General features: G+C 42.9%; 1 protein-coding gene across 1 annotated transcript in view; it reads right to left on the reverse strand.

Moving 5' to 3' along the window:
• The window catches only part of LOC129376018 (synapsin-3-like), an 88442-nt gene that overhangs the window by 54304 nt on the left and 10489 nt on the right, over positions 1–23649 (reverse strand). The window contains exons 3-6 of the mRNA XM_055055413.1: positions 15981–16038; positions 8364–8455; positions 1025–1181; positions 46–135 (exon numbers count right to left, since the gene is read on the reverse strand). Of these exons, the coding sequence (XP_054911388.1) occupies positions 46–135; positions 1025–1181; positions 8364–8455; positions 15981–16038 (397 nt within the window). The remainder of the gene's footprint in view (positions 1–45; positions 136–1024; positions 1182–8363; positions 8456–15980; positions 16039–23649) is intronic.

Genomic DNA, 23649 nt, shown 5'->3' on the forward strand with positions numbered 1-23649 from the left:
TGATCTCTTGTGCGTTTCTAGGGAATAACTTCAGGAATCACTCACCATTTGTGTGTGGTTTGGGTAGAAGGTTTGCTCATTCAGGGGGAACTTCTCCGGGCCGAGGGAGTGGTAGAGCTTAATCATTTGAGAAAACTGAAGAGAAATAAACAAGAGGACAAAAGGTGTTATGAAGGAGCTACAGTGTGTGGAAAAATCATTGAGATTTTTCTTAATTGAGCTTTCATGACCCTTAAATGCTGTTTTCCAATGAAAAAACACTTTAAAATCAGATGAAGATAACATGAATAGGTTCAAAATTAGATGATTTATTTAATAAGGCAAAAAAAAAAAGCATAACTACCCAAATCAGTTCAAAATTGCATTCAGTATTTTATTAAGGTTTTCTATCAGTTTCCTGCAGTTGGTTCCCAAAACCCAAAACAAACCCTTGTAAAACACGGGGTCAATGCCAGACCTCACACGGTCCAAATGACCCAGTCTCCCATGACCCCAGGAAGGTTAGCATGATGACGTAAGAGTGACAAAAATATGTAGAAACAGAAATTTGTAAGCAAGAAATGGCATTAAAGACATTTATGATGAGGATGTCATCTGGTTGATGGCTCGTCTTGAAGTTACCATCTGGCACTGGGATGATAAAAGCTCTGGCCTTTTTCAGAAAGTAGGACTGAAACCGTTAAGATCCACCCAGTCAGGTCTAACAGCCGTTGTTCACAGACCAAACTGTGTAAAAGTGTCAGTCCTAGTGAAACATACTTTAAACTCAAATTGTACCTGACAACACTGCATCTATGAAGTCACACACAGCTAAGCATTTACATGGTTTACATGGTTTTTGGATTTTAATTTCCTGCAAAGCTACTAATAAGTACAGTGACGAAGACCTCCTGCTCCAGGCACAGGTGTTCCAGCTCTGTGTAATGGCCCATATAAATCAGAGAGAGGCAGCTGCTGAGAGGGTAAGTCTAAGCACCCTGTGGGGGTTAAAGCAGAGCAGTGAGAGCTCTTTAAGACTGCTTACCACCCAAGGTTTGCTGCAGAAATTATATAAAGAGAAGAGGGAGTTGACACTCGGCACGCCACCAAAGTGCAGGCCGATCACAACGTTCCTGAAGTCCTCGCCGGGAATCATGCTGTAGGCGTGTTGGCGAATCAGGACGAAGTCTGGCTTAAAAGACCTGCAGACAGACAGAAAGGGAACCATGAACATGCACAGATTGCTCAAATTTAAAATGCATTAGATGAAACGCCTCAGCATCCAGGAAAAGACCATTTGGCTCAACTGATCGGATCGCGGGTTTCAAAAACAGATGCCAAAGAACTGTGGGAATTTCTTGAGGTGGGTGACAAAAAGAGCATCATGTAGGAAACTCTCTTAGGGATTGGTTTGTATTTGTCTGGAAGATATTCTGGTAGACTGGGCTCAACTGGGAACAGAAATTGCAACATTGCTTTTGATTGTGTTTACCCAGAATGCCCTGCCCTGTTGTCCGCAGCCTGCTTTTGGCGTTCACATACACATTCAAACTGCTTTCACGTCCACCCAGTTTAAGCCGGCTTTTAGTCAGACCAGAGTTTTCTGTTTTGGTCCGATTGGGCATTCACACCTCCCCAAACAAACCAGAGTTGGATTGAAGGGGACTAAACAAGGCTGATTTGAATCTTCATTGCATAGGTGGGTGAGGTTTTGCTACAGTTAGCGAAACACAAATTGACAATCTCTGCTTGTTCGTCATAGCGGCAATGTAAGACTACCAGACTCCAGAGGATAACATAAGCTGATAATATCTGTTTAAATAACAGCACTTGGTTGCACCCTAACCCTATTTTGATTTAGGTATTGATAAAACGTTGGCACAATGACTTTGGTTGAAAATCCATCAAAAGCACAAAAGGTACAGAACAATAAAGAGACACCAGGACTCCCAGGTCTCATTTGTCCGACTAACGTTCAAAAACAGATTTAAAAAATGCAACAAATTACATCAGTACAACTACTGTGTTCATTCACTAAGTTAAGAATGTCATGATTTATTGAGACCTAGACTGAAGTTGTCAAAAGTCAACTTGATCTCATAGCAACCTGCCCTGTTGACTGGCTGATCACCAAAGACAACATGAAGCAACATTGCCAGAAACACAGAAGCTGCTCAACGCGTCTGCATTGATCTGACCCGTGTTCACACCGTCACCAAACCAAAACTACTTTGATGCAACTCAGTTTACCGGTTCAAACTTCTTTCTAACAGTGGTTCTGTCATTCAACATTCAACACGCTCGCTGACAAACAAGATGTAGCTTTTGTTTTCATTTGCAATTTCTCAGACATTTTCAACAATCTGACTTTTGACTGAATTTTTCACCAGTCTGGACCGGAGATTCTCGGGAAGTGACCTTACAACCCTTCCCAGGTTGTTTGGCAGCAGCGAGACCGTTGCTGATACTGTTCATCTTTGGCATTGTGCAGATCATGTTCCTACAAAGTCCTAAGACATCAGGAAGAATCCACTCAACTGACCTTGAAGTCCTCAACTGTTTCACGTTATCAGAACAAAATTAGACTCATACTTTTTTTTCTTTTCCTTCAACAACTTGTTTTCTGTTCTGCTTTCCTTAGACTCTCCTGAGTTTCCTGCTCAACTCAGGAGATGAGCAGGCAGGTTATGTCATCTCTCTTTGGGGATTAATTGACTGGCTGGGCAAAGGTGATGCCGGCTCTGCTTGTCATGTCATCAAACTGAAAGGCTGAGTCAGGGAAGTCAGAGAGGCCCAGGCCCAGGAGAGCTCTGGAGAAGCTGTAGAGATTCGAAGCTCAGGTGGGAGAATCTGTTGACAGGAAAACACTCCAGAAGTTTGGCTTCATGGAAGAAAAAAACGCTGTTCTACTCCTAACTGCACTGATTGAACAAATTGAAGCTGTGCTGATTTTATATGTTGGACCAAAGTTGTGAAGCCGTTGTTGCATTTAAGTGTGCTGTACTGTTGCACAGTTTTCAAGTTACTTTGCAATTTCGCACATTTACGTAAAAGAAGAAAAAGAAGAAATGTTTCAAGTCAGTTCAAAGGTTTTTCTGTACTGGATCGGAATCAGCCGATACTAAATCTCAGATATCGGTATCAGAAGTGAAAAATGTGAAAGGAGGAGGAGGAACAACTATGAACATACCCCAGGACTGACAAGTCTATGACTTTTCTACAGTACACTGTACAATCAGTGAAAAAATATGTTTTCTTGTTTTTTTTTAAACTCAGCATTCCTTCGCCTGGAAGCTATTCATACTTGGGACAATACGCTGCCATTTGGTCTCCAGGTCCCATTATCATGAAGAATCTCTGACCTTCTAATAAGCTCTGCAGGAATATGTGTGCTCCAGAGAGCATTTTTCTCCATAAAGACCCTGCGCTTGTCTCAAAAGCTGATGAAGGCCTTATCTTCCTCCATCAGCCTGTCTCACGTTGATAAGACTAATCGCGGTAAAACTCAGCGGGAATGCCACAAATGTCAAACAGAACATACCGAGCCTCAGTGCAGGGTGGATACATAATGCTGCATTGTGCTGTGGGGGCTCTGTGCCGTCACTGGGAAATGCACCTTACAGAGAAAACTTTCTGCTCTCCTGTTAACGAGGACAGATACAGCAAAATAACCGCGAGGTCTGCTTTGAGACTTAAAAGGTCAAAAGAAAATATTTACACCATTTATGTCTACGTGTCACACAAGACAACAAAGACTGACACCTAATTTCGTTTCAGTCTGATCATTCCCCTTTCAAGAGGACATGTCCTCAAATGAGACGACTTTTTGAAATAACTTATCTTTCTATGGAGTTGTGATGTTGCCGGTTGATTTCTTCAGACTACGCGGAAAAATAAACGATTGTTTGAAAGCGGAGGAATTCCAAATGATTCGGCCAAATGAAGGCTTCGCATTTCCTGAGCATCTCCAGCAGCTCTTACGAAACAACGTTATATTGACAAGAACGCTGGAAAAACTGGAGTCCTTTCAGCTTTCGGAAAGTTTCCCTGGAATGAATCATACGCCAACTACCGCAAAGACTCACCCAACTATGAGAATCTCTGCTAAAAATCTCTCCATGACTGTTGCCCAGTGAAGGGGAGTTGCTCACCAAAACCAACATGGTTCCTGATGATTTATTGGTCTCCCAGGTGATTCTGCTGGACAACCCATGTTTACCCCTCTGAGGGGAACCTGTTGATACATTTGTCCCTCCAACAACCTGAGGAGAAATCTGTGCAAAAGTTCCAACTTCAAGCCACAACTCAGACTGTAAGCTTCCAAATTCATTTCCCATATCTTCTCATGACCTTTGGTGAGGTTGCCTGGGTGAGTCAGGACCTCAGATTAGTTCATATGAGTTTCTCCTTCCATCCTGTGCTTTTGACTTTGGACTATACCCCGATGCCCTGACGCCAAAAACAATTGGACGTTTCTACATTAAGATGATCACAATTACCGGTTTGGCAGTCGAGAGACATATGTAATGCAAACATGTAATAAAAACCAGCGCACCACCAGTGTGGGCTGAACGGGTTAACGATGTTCATAAAGGTCATTTCAATAATCATCTGTTGGATCAATCATCAGACCCTCACATAAAAACCCAGCTGAACCTACTAAAAGGAAGTTGGAGTTTTTGACTTTCGGTATTATTGCGGGAGTTAGGGTCCTCGCGGGCGCCGTAATGTGTGCTGCAGCAGCATTAATTAAGCCCTCTAAGAGCAGTAAAGAGAACGTTCCTGACAGTTTTACAACTCTCGCCTCACATTTCATCCCTCCTGCCTCCCATTTTGAGTTTGGGGATCTGACGACAGCCCAACACACTCGCAGGTCAATTATGTTAGCAAACCACTTCCTCGCCGACAGTTTACCAATCAAGTGAGAGATGCCGATCGGCGCTGGCTAATCGTTAGTTGTGCGTTCTTTTTTTCAGTACAGCTGAATCTGTGGTTAAGGCAGGAAGGAGGACAGGCTGCTCTGAGGCTCCTCATACTTTGGCTGCTGTCATCTGCTGTTCGGCCAGATCAGCATTCCCACTCTGAGCCGAGAAGCTTGATGGAGGTTTTGGCAGCAAGAGCCCAAGGAAGCCAAAGGGCTGACTGCAGAATTTCATCTGGAAACAACATGCCACAGCTACTGTACTTTGTGGCATACCGTTCTGCTGCGCTCTACATGCCACGTTGCACATTCAGCAAATTGTTGCAGACGGTTTTGACAACAGGTATTTGCTGGTTTTCATATTCCACAGGTAGCACTGAGCCTGTCGGTCACACTCTGCCTTAGAAAAGCCTGATCTCGTCCAGAGCTGCTGATGCTGGAGTGATCAAATGAAAACTGAGAAGTAAAGCTGAAAAGTCATTGAGTAAATCTGAAGGGACATTCGCATTGAAGGATATCTTTCCTTCCTACAGTGATGTTTGACATGTATTATGGTAAATGTGGGTCTCAAAGCTTCTCTAGTCTGTCATTATGTTCACATGCGTCTTGAGGAAAGCACATTCACACACCCTAAATAATCATCAGACCCTCACATAAAAACCCAGATGAACCTAAAAGAAATGTCACATTTTTTGATTTTCGGTTTAAAAAAAAAAATGGTAGAGGGATTTATTTTTGCACAATAACTAGAGGAGATGATCTGGCTTTAGGGTTGGTGCACTTTCAAATTTGAGAAAAGAGGGGTAAGATACGAGCTCCCCACACTGTCCAGGTGAGTATTTACCACAGAGTTGGCTTATGTTGGAAACTGTCACCCGATGGGTCAGTATGATGTAAAGTAGATTTTTTTTTAGCTTTGACGTTATTCCCTCATCAAAAACATACCTGGCGTGTCGCTTCATGTGTTTCATGCATATTTAAGCTGCTGTTTACAAGCTTCTAAACAGCAGCTTCTAATCATCAACTTTATCTCCTTCAGACTAGCCAGCAACAATTAGCAAACATCTGGAGGAACCAAAAGTGCAATTTCATAAAATATCAACAGTAAATAATATTTTCACTTAAGGCTGTTTTTTTTTTTGATAATTTTTAATCATTCCTAACAGAACGAGGGCTTACTTTCCACCCTAATGTATTCTGACTCTACATTCACATTTTGTATTTTTTTTTTTTTTACAATGCATAGCACATGGACAAGTGTGGGAGCAGTGAAACCACAGAACTGTGAGAACGCAAGCTGCTTGGTGGAGCCAGCGCAGGCCAGCATGTCTGCACAGAGGGGTCAAGGGTCACATCAGCCAGGAGACACGCGGAAAAGCAGGAGCCTGCTTTAAATATGCCTTAAAAAATAATCCCAGCATGTGTGAGCGTGTATGTGTGTGCGTGCGTGTGTGCGTGTGTGTGTGTGTGCGTGCGTGCATGCCTGTGTGCGTGTGTGCGTGTGTGTGGGTGTGTGTGGGTGTGTGTGTGTGTGTGTGAGTGAATGCCATCCTAGAATGATCACATGCACTCAAGGAAAACTCAATCACATGGCGTGTGTTTAATTTGTGCTTGGGAAGCTGGTGTTTATGCATTCCTCTGGCGCAGAATGAAACGCGCTGCTGTCGCAGACGTAATTAGGACATAATCTATGAAATGGGAAGGATCTGAAGGGTCTGCAGAGTTTTCAGCCAATTCTTTCATCCAAGCTGTTCCCCTGCGGCCCTTTCTGGGAGGAAGCGGAAACAAAAGCAACTTCTAGAAGTTGAACTTCTGACTTTATAGCTGTGGGAGCACTACGCGTTATTAGTCATGTCCCGGTGGGACCGGCTGCTTGAATTGACCATTATTCTATTTGCAGACGAGTCCAGAGCCATAAGTGATAAGCAAACCAATGTGGCAGTGAACGTCAGTGTTTGTGAGCGAGGCAGAGGTCACACCATCTGAATACAATTTGGCCGTTCCATCGTTACAGAGATTTCACCCAAAAAAAATATTCCAAACTCCCACAAGAACCTCAGTGTCAGGGCTGGAAACAGGTTGCATAGTTAAATCGGCCCCCGGCTGATGACCGTCCTCAGGACACGGTCAGGCCTCTTCCTGTCACTGGGTGGTTCTGAGGCTGAGATCCGATGCTTAGGCAACATTTCTACAGGCGAAAATGGTTCCACTGAGACAATCTCCTAAAAATCAGCAGGAGAAGCATTGCTTCAGTTTCATTGACTGTTGTGGAGATATAAACATATTTGAGAGGGATGCTCTCCTTTCACATCCCTCTGATGGGGCAGTATTATGTCAAATAGATTTTTTTGACATTATGTTATAATGTTATTGAGCAAATTGAGGAAAATGTGGTTCTAAAAACAGTCAACAGTTCAGGAATCTGTTCACCTCAAAGAACTGTTCGACTTCAGTCAAACCGAAATCGAACGTCGACTATCAAATATCCTGAATGATTTCAGGATATTTGTTTTCACACACACCTTTTAGCGTCAAAACAAACCAAGCCGAGCTCCTGTGAAGCCCCTCCCATTACAGTTTACATCATGCAGTTTGGTGATGACGGTGGTTTTCACCACTAAACACCCTTCACATTTCAGCCAATATCGCTTCACCTTTATGTTTTAGACAGAAGAGCTAAATCACCTACAACTAAGTGCAAAGACAGCAACTCGTCCACCTGCTTTAAAGTTATGATGCACAAACCAATCAACCCAAAGACTAAAAATACACATCTAGTTTGGACCTGGAAGGCACTAAAAGCTTACCCTGCATGGTTCTTCAAGCGGGCCACTTGCAACTGCGTCGTGGCACAGCCCCGGTGTTGCCATGACGACTGCAGGTTGCCATATTGTGCTGCAGCCGTTTAGATAAATCTGGACCATGAGGTCAACTTTCCAACTAGAATCTGTTGTTTATCTGTGATTCTCTCAGTAATTACCTCACCAAACAGAGCTGTTCCTCTCAGGCCTGGTCGGGTTTTCGTTCCATTACTGTTCAGTGATTGGCTGGGTTGAGAGTCACCTGGTGACATCATAATGTAGAGCTGTGTATCATCTGTGTAGCTATGGTAACTACTCTTATTGTTTATTATAACCTGAGTCAGTGGGAGCGTGTGGATGTTCACTGACAGATGTCCCAGAATTGAACCGTGAGGTGACTTCTGTCTCCAATGAGAACCGACACAAACAAGTCCCTGTTCTTTATGCCAGACCTGACCTAGTCAAATCCTGGACCAGAGGGTCTGACTTGTCACTTTGCTAATATTAAAATGACTGGACACAGTGAAACATAATTTGTGCTATCAGAAACTCAACAAGGTTTATTCTCCAACTGTGATTTTTCTGGGATTTTTAAAATTTTTATTTTTTTTTCCTTGACAAAACTGCATCATCTCTCCTGAGCGTAACCGCTAATAACTCACCTGACAACTTTGGAGCCGCCTTTGTTGACCTGCATGTCCACCATGCATCCTGAGTTGACGTAAGAGGCCAGGTTGATCTCTGAGAACTCCGCCTGGGAAACCGAAAAGCAAAACCCAAGTTTAGATTTTGACAGCGACATGAAGTATGAGGTCGCGTGTTCGTGCCGCGGATGAACCCCTTGACTCGACGCCGTTTCTTTTGGCCTGTTGACAGCGATACGTCTGCATAAAATTGAAGTAGATTGCTTCCTTACGTCACCGTGCCTTTCTGCGTTTGCACAGAGCAGAGCAGAAGACAAGACTGGGAGAGACAGAGCGAGCTGGTCGGAGAAGGCAAATTGAGTTATCCCCAGTCTCTGGCCTCCAGGACAGTGAGGGCCTTGTGAAAGGCCGTTGCTTGGCTTCTTAATGACTCAGTCAGACTCCCAGAGATTCTCAAAAGGAAGGGACAACAACTCCACTTCTGGGAAAGGAATCTTAGGATGTGTGGGACCAACGAGCAAAAAAATTTTTTTTTTACAATTCCAGAAATGTGTGGCTGGTATGAACCAAAGTGGAGACTAAAATAAATAGTAAGACACATTAAGGTTTGTACAATCTGTTTTATCAGCTTTAGTCTAAAGTCAAAAGCTCACTGTATGTGGAACTCAGTTTCCAAAAGTCATTCACATCTTCAGCACACATTGGACATGTCCTGCTATTCCATTCAGATCCAATAAGTATCAAGAAACCCATCAAGAAACTTTGCAAACAAAAAAAGTGTCCCAATTTCCCCCTACTGACAATCAAACAGGCCTGTGATTTTTCAACAGTCTCTGACAGCCACTCTGTTGTCTTTAGGACTCGGTGGACTCTGACACATGCTGGACATTCTCTTCCTGTTTGAAGGTTCAACGACGCCCACAAGACAGAGGCTGCAGCTTCCGTCCTCACAGACGACCTGGATTTCCTGATACTAGATTGACCCCGTCTTGAGTTCGGCTCCACTTTCATTTCATTGTTCCACTGAGCAAAATCCTCAAACCCTTTTTTGGCTTCTACATGTGCAATTGGGAGCAATCTGGATCCGCCTTCTCGTCCGTTTTTGGTGTCAGTAGTGGTCAGGCTGGAGTGTTCAGTATCTAACTGTGAAAGCTGAAACTTCAGGGCCTTTGCTTTCTTTTTCTATCCTTTCACCTCTGCATGCAAAGCACTCATCTGCTGTTGTTTCTAAACTCTTCAGGTGGTTTTCTTGATTTCGCTGTGTATGTCACACAGAATGGACTGAATCATTTTTGAAGCGAGACTCCACCACTCGCTTTAAAATTGAATTAGAAAGTCGTTTAACGGTTTAAACTATTCTTGGGTGGTTTGTGGGAGTTGAAGAAATGTAGCGATGAGTGGAAATGTGAATGTTCTCCTTCTGGCAAACAGATGCATGAGTGTTTGTGTATCACCCGGCCTGACGCTCCATGTCACTCCCAAAGGCCTATTGATCAGATAATTCTGATTCCCATTTCTAAACCACTTTAAACTCCCTTTTTTTCTGACTTGCCACATAATGCAGGTTTTCTGAGTGCAGTTGGACGGCATTTCTTCCATCACTCCTCTGCACCAGGTGGCATTTTCCCTGGAGGTATGCTGGACGGCAGCAGGTTGACCTCAGGCAGGAATAGCCAGTGTTTGTTGGTCTTTACATTCCTTCTAAGCACAAGACATGACACAAATGGCGCAATAAATGGGCCCTGCACAAGCAGCCTGCTGACCATGTGTGGAAAAACAAAAAAAACTCAGATGGGCAGGTCCCGGTCAACGCTCCAGCAGAACGCCGTGCAGAAAGCACAGCTGCATTTCATTTAAGAGCGAGCGCGAGCAGCCTGAGTAAGCATCGGACTGAGAGTCACCGACTCTAAATACTGCCGGGTGCAGCCGTAAAATATCCAAATATCTGAACAGATAAATAATCAAGTGAGATTCTAATCCATAGAAGTGTCAAAAACTGGAGCGTTGAGAGTTATCTGCTTTGCTGTTCATGTCAAACAGCAGCGCTCTGCCAATAAACATGAATCTTTTTTTTTTTTTTTAAAGAAATCACTCAAATTATGCAACGTTTTACAAACCCAATTTTTCTCCTCTCTATTGAAACTTTTCCCGCCGAGTCTCTGGAGAAGTCTCGAAAGTAAATTTTGCGCAGTGGAGTCAGCCTCTGCACACATGCGCCGCACATGGCTAACGGTATTTGGCCCTCCACTAATCAAAGAAATAGGTTTATGATTTAAGGCTTGATGGATTAAGCTCTGGACTGCCTCGCTAAATAAATAGCTAAATGCGTGAGGGAGAAACGTTCTGCGGCTGAGTTGTATTGGAAACATTTGCATGAAGCATAGGGAAGAACTTCAGACTGTTACTTTTCTTTGATGGGAAAATCACTGGGTCGACATAAAACATAAAAGCTGCTCTCGTCAATTTGTTTTCTGTCATTTCCTTTTGATCCACATGCAGGGTCGCAAAAGTGCGTTGAGGTTATGTAACGGCAGATTAATCAGTTTCTGTTTTCATTAAGCTGCTCAGACTCTGTTCTCAACCTGTCCCAGTATCAGAACGCAGCGACGGATAATATCACACTACACCTGCAGTACCTCTGCCTATTGGTTGGTCCTAGATTGATTCTTTCAGCTTGTTGTGATCCAAAAGGTTTCTTGGCCTTTCACGACTGGCTTTGCAGTGCCAACAAACTCATCATGCATATTATGAAGCAATCCAGTTTAACAGCATGGAATTAAAGTGAAATACTGGCGACAAGAACTTAGCTTATGTCCAAAGTGTGGACAGACAAAACTCCAGCAAGTGCTTTCAGCTTTGTGTCCTTAAGGCCCAGAGCCATGACACCAACAAGTTCTCCCTGATTTTTGTCTGTGAGACTCATGGTCATGATGTGAACGACGCCTTTAAGGCTAATAGCCATATTATCAATCTTGCTCTGTGTCCCTAAGGCTCGTAGTCATGATGTCGACAAACAGATTGAAAGTGTGCCATCCCAAACATGCGACAGACCTAAGACCTCGCCTGATACCGAGTGACTCATCTTTTACTTTAGGAGGTTGCCAGTTCAGATCTTGGCCGGCGTGTTTCTGTGGGGAGTTTTCAGATTTTCTCCAGATTTGTGGTTTTGTTTTCGTCTGGGTTTTTTTCGGACTGTTCCTCATAATTCTAAAACGTTCATTTGAAATAAACTTGAGTCGTTTCAATAAATGAAACGAGAGCCTTGATTGCCTTGTAGTGCATCTCTGTTTTCATCCATGTGATCAACCAACACGTGGTAGATCCAAAATCCCTTGACATGACTTTGACTTGCATATAAAAACGGTACATGAACAAGACAAAACCATATGTGGGGCTGGGAGCTGAATCATATGTGCAAATGTTAATTGTTTTTCTACTGGAAAATATTTCTAAAAAGATAAACTCCCACTTCTATCTAGCAAATGTATGAATATACTCAGACACTCCCAAGCAAATTTGCAGACCCAATCAATGAATTCCTTCTCAGCTAATCCCATCCCAAACATGGAGACCTACGCTGACTTTGGCTGTTGCAAAAGAAAACAAGAGAGCGGGCAACTTCATGGCTTCTCTGATTGGCTGGTTAAGGATGAGAGGAGTCTTAACAGCCTTTGTCATTGGGCAGTAACAGATGAAGTGGTTGGTGCCCAGAAGGCCCAGAAGCCAGGACGAGAGGTTTTCCTCTGCACCATGGAGACCATCATGGTTACTCATTCAGACTCTAGTCCTGGAGCAGCTCTCGCCCTGGGAAAGGAAAACAGGAAGTGATACATCGAAGAACTGCTTTCAGACCCGACTGTTATGTGCTGAGCTCCGACCTCGGCCGATTCAGAACGGCTCTTGGATCCGCCGCTAGTAAGAGCCAAGCTTTGGCCACGGAGTTATCAACTGGATTTGAACTCAACAGAAGCAGATGCAGCAGTGGACATATTGTTTTAACACCAATTAGAGAAATAAAAGAGAAATTTACAAGCAATTTTATTTTATTCCTGAACAACTGATAAGACACTGATGTTGGATTACGATGCTTTGCACGAAGTTTAAACTTTAATCCATCCCTAAGGCGTTCCATTGAGTTGAGGTCAGGACTCTAAACGCTGGTCAAATTATTCCACAAACACTTGTTCATATCCTTATGGATGGTGTTTTGTGCAGTGGTGTGACATCAGAGTCCAACAGCAAGAGGCTTTCCCTAAACTCTTCGGTTTCTAACAGTTCAGGGAAATTTGACGTTCAGCTTATTAAGATTTTTTAAGACAAGTTATGATTTATGTTTTACAATTGATTGTCTTTTTTTTTCTTTAAATTTGTACTAAAATAGATACTATTTTTAGAAACTGAATTTTGAAACTACATTATGCTAAATTAATTGATGATCAAACGGCTCAATGCACAAAAATAAATTGTGAAACTTCTAACTGCGTTACTTAAATCTGAAACTAAATTATCATTGTAAAATAAAAATAAAAAACACACAATATGATTATGAATGTTAATAAATTCCAAAATGTTTTTGTATTTCTAATGGTTAAGTAAACAAAACAAAAAAAGACAGGATGAAATAAAAGGAGTTTTCTGCAGCACTGATTACATCACAGTGATTTAACACATGGGGCCACAGAATCTGTCACTAAATCTGTAACTTTTATCATTTCTGGATTAAATCACTGACCACTTCAACTGGTAAGTCAAGATTACAGTAAGTTGCTCACATGGTCCAATTTATTATTGGCTAATCTTTGCCAAGTGCTGTGAATATTACGTTTTCCAAAGGCCTAAATGATAGAATTTCACTGTAGTGCGATCAGTAACAAATCATCTGTCAGGAGTTTGCTCTGCACAGATTCCTTTTATCAGAGGTGAAAACCAACTGGCGTAAAAGGGGCTACTGATAACACACTGCCTGGGAGCTGGCATGGCTGCAACCACAACAAGCATCAATAACCGTGAGGTCACACAGCTGCTGAGCAGATGTGGATCCTCAACAACAGAGGTGCCCCTTGTTCCAGCTGGGATGCTGGTACGAAACCCAAACAGGCAACGGTAGACATGATGAGGAACGACACAAAATATGGTCTGGATACAACAAACTAATGAGGTTTTGCAGCGATGATGATACAAGTGAAGAATGAGATGAGACTTTTTGTTTTCACTGGTACAGAGACGGGTCCAGTATTTAGTTTCTAATTAGTGTGGAATATCTCAGTTGAATTTTGATATACTGCAGTGTTTCTGCTGTCCAAACGCAAGAAAAAACATTTCATCTCTTCATCTGATTTCTGTCCAGCTCTTGTAGTTTCTCCGTGCATGTGGGCGACGGAGGACTTCCAGACAAAGGAGTTTTACTTCAAATGAGCAAATGAAGCGTAACTATGGAGACAAGTGCGCCCGGTTTGGGGACCTCATGTGGTCCTGTTGTTGCTCCCTGCTGAGCGTTGAGCCGCTGGGATGAGAGTCGGCTCCTCCGAAGGAGCTCCGCTTGACCCAAAGTGATGAAACTGGTTCTCACAGACGCGTGACAAAAACTGCGTGACAAAAACTTCATGACTTTGTTTGTGGGGAAGCGTCCACGTCCCCTTCATGGCACAAGGCCTGAGTCGAACAATTTGTGCATTGTGTGATTGCAACGATATTTTTGCATCAACCAAACCGCTCCTACTATCCTGTTTTTTGTATATCACTGAGCCATTGATTACTTTTGAGAATTTCTTCCTGTCAAATGGCTAAAATCGGGTCAACTCAACGTGAAGCCACTGGTTCTCTGTGTCAAAAGGAGTCAGATGATGCGGATCAAGAGGGCCCCTGGGAGCCTCCCTATGGAGGCTTTCTGGGCACGTCCCACTGGGACAAACCCCCCCGGAAAGACCCAGAACTCATAAGAGGGAACAATTATCTGATCTGACGGAGAATGAGCTGGAGGATGTTGCTGGGGAAACGGATGTCTGGTTCTCCCTCCTAAACCTTTAAGACCATGGGTACGAAGACAGATGGAAACATGGTGGCCGCAGCATTGTGATCTGGGCTTCCCTTTCAATATGATGGAACTAGGGGTTTTATGAATAAAAATATGATCACCAGTATGATCAGTTTTAGAGCCAAAGACTAGAGAAAGAGAGCAAGCACACATCCAAACCAGCAAAACCAACCACTTCATGAAGGTAAAATGAATGTTTTGAATGATCCAGAACCAAATCAGACAGAAAATCTATGAGGTGTCAGGAAGCTGTGGATGCGAGATGTCCTCACAATATGATATATATTTATCAGAGACATTGCTTTGTTTGTGGGGCCAAAACAAGATCCCAGAACTAAAACTTCAACATAGGTTGTGCAAAATCTGCAGCATCCCTTTCTGTGGTAGCTCTGTGTTTAAGCATGGAGATCATACCTTATAAGGAGGCGAGCTCACTGGAGAAGAGGTTTGATAATGATGTGGGGCTGCTTCAGGGAGCTTACCACACATTATTAACATGACAGATGGGAGATAGCATATGATTTCAGAGTCAAATGTCAATCCAAGCGAGACATATATGGGATAATCACAAGGTGTAAAGACGTGATGAGAAAAACAGCTTTCGGGGTCGACTCGAACGGCTTCAAGCTACAGCCTGGCTGTGGACGGCTGCTGACGGAGGAGAAAAGAGACGGGCTGCGGACTTACTGGAACGGCTTTGGTTGTCATGTTGCATGTGGCTTGCTTTTCACACAGTCTTCCTAAGGCTCAGCGAAAGCCACAAACAGTCAATGAAGGTTCTGGCTAAGGATTAGCAATTAGCAAACTGACCTTTCCACCAAAGTACAGAGGGCTTTAAGGAAAGGGCGCCGGGTCCAACGAGATCTAAGTAGGTCAGTCTCCGCCGGGTACCAGAGTGTTTGTTTGGTCCCCAAATTATCGACTTAACAGGCCCAAATAAATCTGTCAAGTCTTCACTCAGCTTCATAACCACAGCTCTATGGATATCCAAAGTAAAACGACTCTGATTTCACAGAGAAGTCTCTCAAGTCGTCCTTGTCTAAAGATGTGACCACAACAGTGGCGAGCTGAGCAAATGGCCAATAAAAAATAAAATAAATCACCCGTCCAGCTGTTTGCGGTTCTTTTCTTCTTCCCCCGTAAACAATCCACCAGCGTGTTCCAAAGACAGCCTCAGTCGCAACAATGGGTGGCCCAACACTTCTCTGGTGCAGAACTGCTGCTGTTCACGCTCTCCATGCTGCAAGTCTGGACATACAAACATGTTCCTGTGGATTCAGCTTCAAATACAGTTTCTTTAGGTGGAATTTTTTTATCACAGCGTGCAGATCAACATCTGAGGAAGCGTCACTTTGACGTGAAAACCTGGGAGGGAGGTGAAGTTGGTGGAGTGCAGTGGAGGTGATTTCAGTTCTGAGAATCGGGGAGAAATTCTCATTTGGGAGTCGAGCCAGCAGGAAAAGCTGCAGAAGATCTGAGGATGAAGTGAAGGTTCGCCTTCCAGCAGGTCAGTGCTGCTATTAGAGGCTCAACACACAGGAAGCAGCGTCTCTAATGCTAATTAAGAGAAATCGAAAGAGTTCAAACGAAATGTACTCTACCTGCTCGACTCGAATCTCATATTCTCCATTCAGCTTCTTCCCCCGAAAATACTTGGCCCTGCATGGAAGAACAACAGAAAAGAGTTTGATTAAACATGGAAGAGCAGGACGCCCAACACACGAACCAACACATCGTTACCAAACACTGCACAAAAAAAAGCTCCATTTCTTCTCTCAGTGTTTGACATTAGCAGCCTCTGCCTGCTCAGTACTACAGAGTTTCACTACAGAGTTTCTAAAACTTAAAAGCCAAACATTCACGTTCATTTTCTTCGACCTTGGTGGAATTGCAGTTTAAATCCAACAATTTTCAGGCCTTCAGTTTTCCTTTCACAAGTTTCTCAACAGTTTGCTGGAATTTTGCCAAGTTGGGCTCAAAACAGGAAGTCAGAAGACCGCCGATCACTGATTGGTTAGTCTGGTTGGTCGGCCAATACACTAAATACAGGGATTTAGTGTGTTTGGAGCTTAAAGGAAAGTAACACTAAAACTGACACCGTAGTGTAACAACGAGGTGCAGACAACACTCTGCCATGATGGAAAACAACTAGAACCTTTGACAGGTTTCTGTCCAATCGGGCCGTAACTGAGTCAGATTTGAAGGGCCGGGGTCTTTTGCCCTCACACAACTCTGCTTGTAATTTTTTCTGAGATCTGACACTTCTGACTTTGTTTCTCTTAAGCCACTTCGACATTAAATCAGACTAAAGGCAGCGAGTTTCTATCTGGTCCCAACCGCAGACTTGCCCTCCCGCACTGCAAAGTACATACGGCACAAAACAAACTTTAAACATCCGTGTTTGTTTTGTCGACGTCGAGCTCAAATTTCACAAGATCGTCCAAAATACCTGGCAAGTAGGAAGAGAAATGACTCACTTCTTCCATGGTTTTAGGATCTTTTAGACCTTTAGGGGATTTCAAGCAACTGGTTGAGAACGCCCAGGTTTTTTGTTTTGCCTTCTCGAATAATTGTGAAATCCAAAAACACAGGTCACTCACACAAGTCAAGAGCATGAAATCAAAGACAGTGAAAAGTCTACAGTCTGTGATGCACCTGCTTGCTTGAAGGCTGTTCCAGTAACAGAGTTATCTGCCTCGCCATCAGACACGGAGGATTCAGACTGAGCAGGAAGAAGAAAAGGATTCTTTGTGCTATTTTAGAAGAAAATTGACCAACATTTTTCTACATGCTTAATTGATGCAAAAACGACGCCATCGAATCTGTTTCCAGCTACTCTAATCTTGCTAGCATGCTAACAGCAAGGCTTTGTCAATATCCCTATGAAGCAGAATTTCAGGGTTATACTTGTGATTTTTTTGTTGTTGTTTGTTTTGGTACTGATAGTCAAATTCACGTCTGATCATATATTGTCTCATTTGTTTTAAGTCCAACTATTCCATGTGGCTTGGATGTGAACTCTGACCTTCGGCATGCACAGGGCAGTTGACAATCTGTCTTGGCCTTCAGGCTGAAGAGTTGAGGAGCTGATTATCTAGGTTGCATGCTAGAGGCCTTTTGGTTCTCTGACAGGCTAGTTGTTTTTTTATCTTTGTAATCTTTGTGCTCTGCAGCACATCTCCCCGTTGAATGACATTTTTCCCCAGAGCCTCAACCCGAAAACGTCTTTTTTTGTCCGTTCTCCTGATGTCCACCGTCATGCATCTGTCCCTTTAGCTCCGATCTTTCGTGTTCATCACTTGCACCAAGGAGCTTCTTGTCCCTAAACTCTCCCAGCTGCTGTGCTGGTAGATCCTGAAGCGCATCATTTTCCACGATTCAAGAAGCCATGAATTCTTAGAGGTTGAAGTTTCCTGTCACTGAGGACGACTTCTGTTGTCAAACATGTGAGTCAAGACCATTAAGCTCACTCACAAATAACGGCTGGTATGCAGCTCCAGGTATTGCGAAACACGTCGTCACTCTGATTGATCAATGGGCGAAGGCTTCTCATCGGATCCGATCCGCACGTCTAGCCCATGTCCAGATCTCAATCCGACCCACACCCTCGACATAAAGACCATGAGGCTGAATTCTTTCCATTTTAAACATGAGAATATGTTGGCTCTTTAATGAGAAGTGCATGATTCATACTTTTGGAAAAAGTCAGTTTCCCTTTGGGGGTTTTCTTTCTCTCATCATCACACATCCCCTTTGGATCCAAGCAAACATCGCTCAGTGCTTCAGAGTTAGAAAACAACTTCTGTTTTTTTGAGCTAGCTTTAGTGTTCCCCTGGAAAAAAAGCAGTAACTCTTGCCTTCTACAGTTCCAGTACCTTCGCATCTGTAGTCGTATTTTCAGGCATTGCAGAGTGAAACTACAATTCCTGAGACAACCCTCCACGTCTAACCTTTAATTAGCTTGGATATCTGATCAGGGTTTCTCTGCTTCTTTGAGGTTTCCGGGTATTGGAGCAGAACCGGAACAGATCCAGAGTTTAATGCATTCATATTGGCCAGGGAACCTCTGGATCCTCAAGAAGAAACACAGGAATGGCACTGAGGTGAGGGTTTCAGGAGACTGACCTCCCTTATGGCAGCATTTGTATCTGATCTCCATCTGCTGCTTTGCAGCTGCTATGTTTCACTGGCCTCAAAGCCCAAACAGGCAGAATTAAAGTGCTTGGTTCTGACATTAACAGTGAAAACTCTTCATTAGGCAGATAAGTTGATGGGATTCAGCTGATCCCAGCAGCGCCTCCATTCGCCTCAGCCCCAATAGGAGCAGAGTTTTATATGCAGTCCAGCCAGAGACGTGCAGGAGAGAAGACTCAGGAAGTCCCGGGACTAAAATTGGAGGAAACACCAACCCCAGATGACTTATCCTTCTATGACTCAACAATAGAATAATAGAACGGTTCACATCAGCAAAGTAGAGTCAGCCAAGAAAAACTACAGCCCTACGAGCCCCAACACAAATATACTCATGTATATTTTCATCATGTTACACAGGAGACCATGACTTATTTCAACAACCCAAAAAACACTGTGAGCTAATAGTTCATAATTACACACACACACACTCACGCACACACACACACACACACACACACAGCAATTATTGTTCCAACACAGGATTTGTAAACTTTGGAGTCATTTATAATTCCTTCAGACACCAAGATATGCACTAAGAGTCTACTTTCAAATTTCACATAAAGAATCATTAAACCAGTAGTTTTATTTTTTCAGTGTGATCTTTGCAGTAAATTCAAAGCCGACAAGCTGAGAGAAAAATCTGGTTCTTGATAATTGTCTTTATTTAAGAATAAACCAGTTCCAGAAACCAAAAGTCAAATGGGAAATAAATGTGTTGCAGTAACGACTAATACATTTCTAATTCTTTTCATCTTGCAAAATGAAACTTTGACTTGCCGTTTATAAGAAATTTTTTTGATTTGACTGAAATTGTGTAATTGAATAATGTCAGAAACAAAGTGGATTGAAGGTTTTCTTAACCATAACTGTCTCTGCCTTTTATGCAACTTCCCAAAATAGTTGTAGCAGAAGCTGTCGGCCTGCTAATTCTTCTGCTATAGTTCATGAACTTTTGCCCTCTTCTTGAGGCGCAGCACAGGTCACCAAATCCCCAGAGGGAATTTTCAGCTCCTTAATGCCAGTGTGTGGCCTCCCTACTTCTTCTGTGGACATAACGTTAACTTAAATCCCCTCTTCATATAACTCTGGGTAAGCAGAGGTTCTCATACCGCTCTGCCGCACATAAAGACGAAGTAAACACTTTGCCAGAGCGGGACTGAATTAAGCAATCAGGTGCTCGTATAATTCTAAACACAGTGCAAACAGACTGACAGATACTTGGCCAATCGGCTGCATGCAAGCCTTAAAGAGAAGGACAGAGGGAGACATGGAGAGAGCAAAGGAGGAATTGTTGGTGGTTGCGGTGATGCTCTCAGTGCTCTGTACTGCTATTGTGCATCAGTCATTGCTGGAAGCCAAGGCTGTCAGGACAGAGCAGGGTTTCCCCAGAGACCCCAGACTCTTTGCTGGAATGACCAGGAGGAAATTCAGCCTCCGGGAGCAGAGGACGGGTGGACAAAATGCCAGGACTTTTTACAAAACCTCAACAAAAAAAAAAAATCGATGAGTAACTTGTGGCGGTACAGCTACAGGAAAGGACTGTGACACGGACATTTGATTTGGCTTTAGAGGTATTCACAAGTAGTCTGGCAAAAACCAGTCCTTGTTCTATGCGTTGTTTCGTTCAGAGGGTCTGGACCTTCGGCTGGGAACCGACTGCCTGGTGAAGGCTTGGACTCTGTTGGAGCTTGGAACGTCTGGATCTGATTTCACCCAGTTTCAGTAACGTATGTAACGCACCAGCTCCATGAAGCTTACCAGGAATTGTGTGTGCTTTGTCTCAAACATTCTTCTTGCTCCAACTATAAATATTCAATATTTGGAAGTGTGGCCAACACAGATTGAATGATTTTGTTCATTTTCTCCTCTGTCATTTCCAAAATACACCATACAAATCTTCGGTTTGCTGATTGGCCCGGATTGGCCCGGTTGAAATTCATCTGGAGAAATCTATCTCGATGGAAGAAAACACAGAGAAGAACTAAAGGTTGATGAGAATCAAGCAGGATTGCAGAGGATGGCAATGGCCAGACTAATTCACAAATGATATAATCTAGCATACATTTAAATCCTGTCTTATTCAATTTGAAGGTCTGCCAGTACACACACCAGGATGGAATTGAACCAAATCAGTGAATTCATCGTTTAATATCAGTTTGATGATCTTATCTGAGCTTTCTGAGTCAACCAAATTATATTACAGTTCTTAAAAGGGGACGTCGCATCGCGTTGCCATGCTCCAAATATTTCAGATCCATGGCAGTTGCTGGAAAGCAGGTACTTTAGTGGTGCATGAAGAACACCATGTTCCACCAGCGCCGCCAAAAAAGAATCAGAAATCTGCCTTTTTTTCCTTTTCCTTTTTTTTTTTTTTTTTTAGCACTTTGCTTGAATCTTGGAACTGAGCAGCAGCTGGTCAGACCCCGTTTCTTCCTCTACCTGCGGCCTCGAAGATGACATGTGAAAACTTCAAACACGGTGATCACAATATGGAAAACTAGGGCTTGTGCAAGAAAAAATGCAACGGTTTCAAAAAGTGACCGTACTCTACAGCTACAACAATGTTGGATTCAAAGATCGACCGTCGCGCTTTCAATGACGCCAACGTTATATCTGTGCAGGTGTCATGTAGAAAGAAATGAAATATTAGCCTGAATATGAATATAACTGTGCAAAGTAATTAACAAAAACTACAATCATGAAATATTGAATATTTTCTCAGGCTGCACAGAGCAAAGAAAACACAAAACTGTATGTTTTCCCACCTGTAGCTGTTTAGCTTTTCTCCTAAAAAAGTGTATTTAGTTCTGTTGAACTGTCTAACTATCCAGCAACTTCCCAGTAACACATAAATAAACATATAATGCTGAAATGCATGTACTTCTTATGAAGAAAATGCATTCAGAAAGATACATGCAGCAGGACAAAAACAATGTACAGAGAAAGTTCACAGCAGCTGAACTTTAATATGGATTTAAAAACTGTCGTTTGGCGCCACCTGCTGGCAGAAACTCTTCACTGAGGAGAGTTTGTGAACCTTTCACTATCCTGCACTGCCACCATGTGGGGAGAAATGGAATGCACGGAATAATGTCAAGTATTTGAAGTGCATAATGAATGTATAATCACTTTACAGTTTCTATTTCATTCATCAGTAATGGTGATTTGTAAAACTGCTTCCATTTTCTCTTTAAAATTAATTTCCTTATGATTATTTCATAAAGGAAAGAAAAGATCCTAAGCTCGTGTATTCTCAAGCTGCTTTTGTAGCATTCTCAATTATTTGAATTTACCATAGTTTGCAATTATTCTCTGTGTTGAACAGTGTAAAAAGAATCATTTCTTTGGAGAAAATGGCAATTTAGTCTTCTTGGGGGGCTTTGAACCCCTTAAATCTGAGCTCTTTTTCAGATTTCAGAATAGTCAACTTCATTTGTTACTATAGTGAACGTTAGTTCTGACTCCTTCATTTTACTAGATTTTGGTTTATTGTGTTTTTGGTTGAAGCGTTCCATGTATGGACGGTTATTCCCTCTGGTTTCAGATGCTGACGAAGGTTTTTGCTCTTACATTTTTACTTTCAAAATATAAAATTGTGGCAACAAGGTATCACTTTGACAGCTGGGAGCAGCTGGTTGGCATCTCAAAAGCTGAAATGATAGGTGACCTCTGACCCCAAAGTCCCAGAGGAGTTGAAAAGGAATCAGAGGAAGTTCACACCATCTCGTCCTGGCTTTCAATCCAAACGGCCAGACAGATTTAAAGAGGAGCAGCAAAAGCAGATGAGGTGAGTTAGCAGAGCTTGCTAACTAATGACGTCATCCAGGATTTGCTGCTGTGGAAAATTATCTGTTATAACAGTGTTATGACAGTGTTATAACATGTCATAACACTGTCGTGACCTGTTAGCATGTCATGACAGTCATGAAACAGTCTTCAGTCAGAGGTTTCTTTAGATTCATTGCAAGACAGACTGCTACTGGAGACCCTTCATGCTCACAACATAATAAGAGTTACCACAACATCTAATTTCCCATTGGGATAAAAAAATAAAGTATTTTTGAATTAAACTAAGCCTCTTCCATTCAGGACTGACAAAAGGATAAAAACCCTTCTGGAGCCAGGCTGGGGGCTTGCGAGTGACAGTGATTCCCTAACGGCTCATTTCATCAAACACGTGGGTGTATAGGGGCATTTCAGCCTGCCGGCTCCCACAAAACACGCCACCCAGCTCCTCAAGAAAAGACCCGAGGAAATCCGGAACGCTTCATTACATCTGTCAGCGAGACGCTTTAATTTAGAGATCAATTTCCAACCCTGGCCTGATCTCCTCGCGGTCGGCGCACAATCACCCCTCTGCCGGCGCTGGAGATAAATTTCAAAAGGCTGGAAATGGCTCATAACAAGCTCGCAGAAGTCAATCTCTCCGAAAACATGACGACACAATAACAATCCATGAAATGCATGAAGGCTCTATTGATTTAGTTAGACAGGGAAGATAAACCAGCAGCTGACCTGAGCTCTGGGAATCCATCAGCAGCTTCTAACACACACAGGTGTGCGTGAGTGTGTGTGTGTGGTGTGTGTGTGTGTGTGTGTGTGTGTGTGTGCGTGTGTGTGTGTGTGTGTGTGTGTGTGTGTGTGTGTGTGTGTGTGTGTGTGGGTGTGTGTGTGTGTGCCTCCACTGAAAGATGAGGCAATTCTTTCTCGTTTAACCTCATTCATTTTTCTGTCACCTCATCAGCTAAGTTCTCTGGTTACCATGACAATTTCCATTTTGGCACAGAGAGCTCTGGCATGCCTAGCGAGCCCAAGGACATGCTACCACATCTAAAATAACGTGACGCGCTGTTGCTTTCGCACAGAACAAAAAACTACTTTTAATAATAGAATATATGAACAGTTTGTAGCCCAGACAGTATTTTATCTTTTTAACATTTTAAAATTGTCTTGTTTCCCAATAAATACATTTCTAGGTTGCGCCCGGAAGTTAAATCTTTATTTGGTGGAGGCAGTATTATGGTATGGGAACATATTTCTCTACAGTCTTCTGCCTGTAATATCTACAGGGCTGGT

This window comes from Poeciliopsis prolifica, unplaced genomic scaffold, assembly GCF_027474105.1.
Source record: "Poeciliopsis prolifica strain line A6 unplaced genomic scaffold, Auburn_PproV2 SCAFFOLD042, whole genome shotgun sequence".
Lineage (NCBI taxonomy): Eukaryota > Metazoa > Chordata > Actinopteri > Cyprinodontiformes > Poeciliidae > Poeciliopsis > Poeciliopsis prolifica.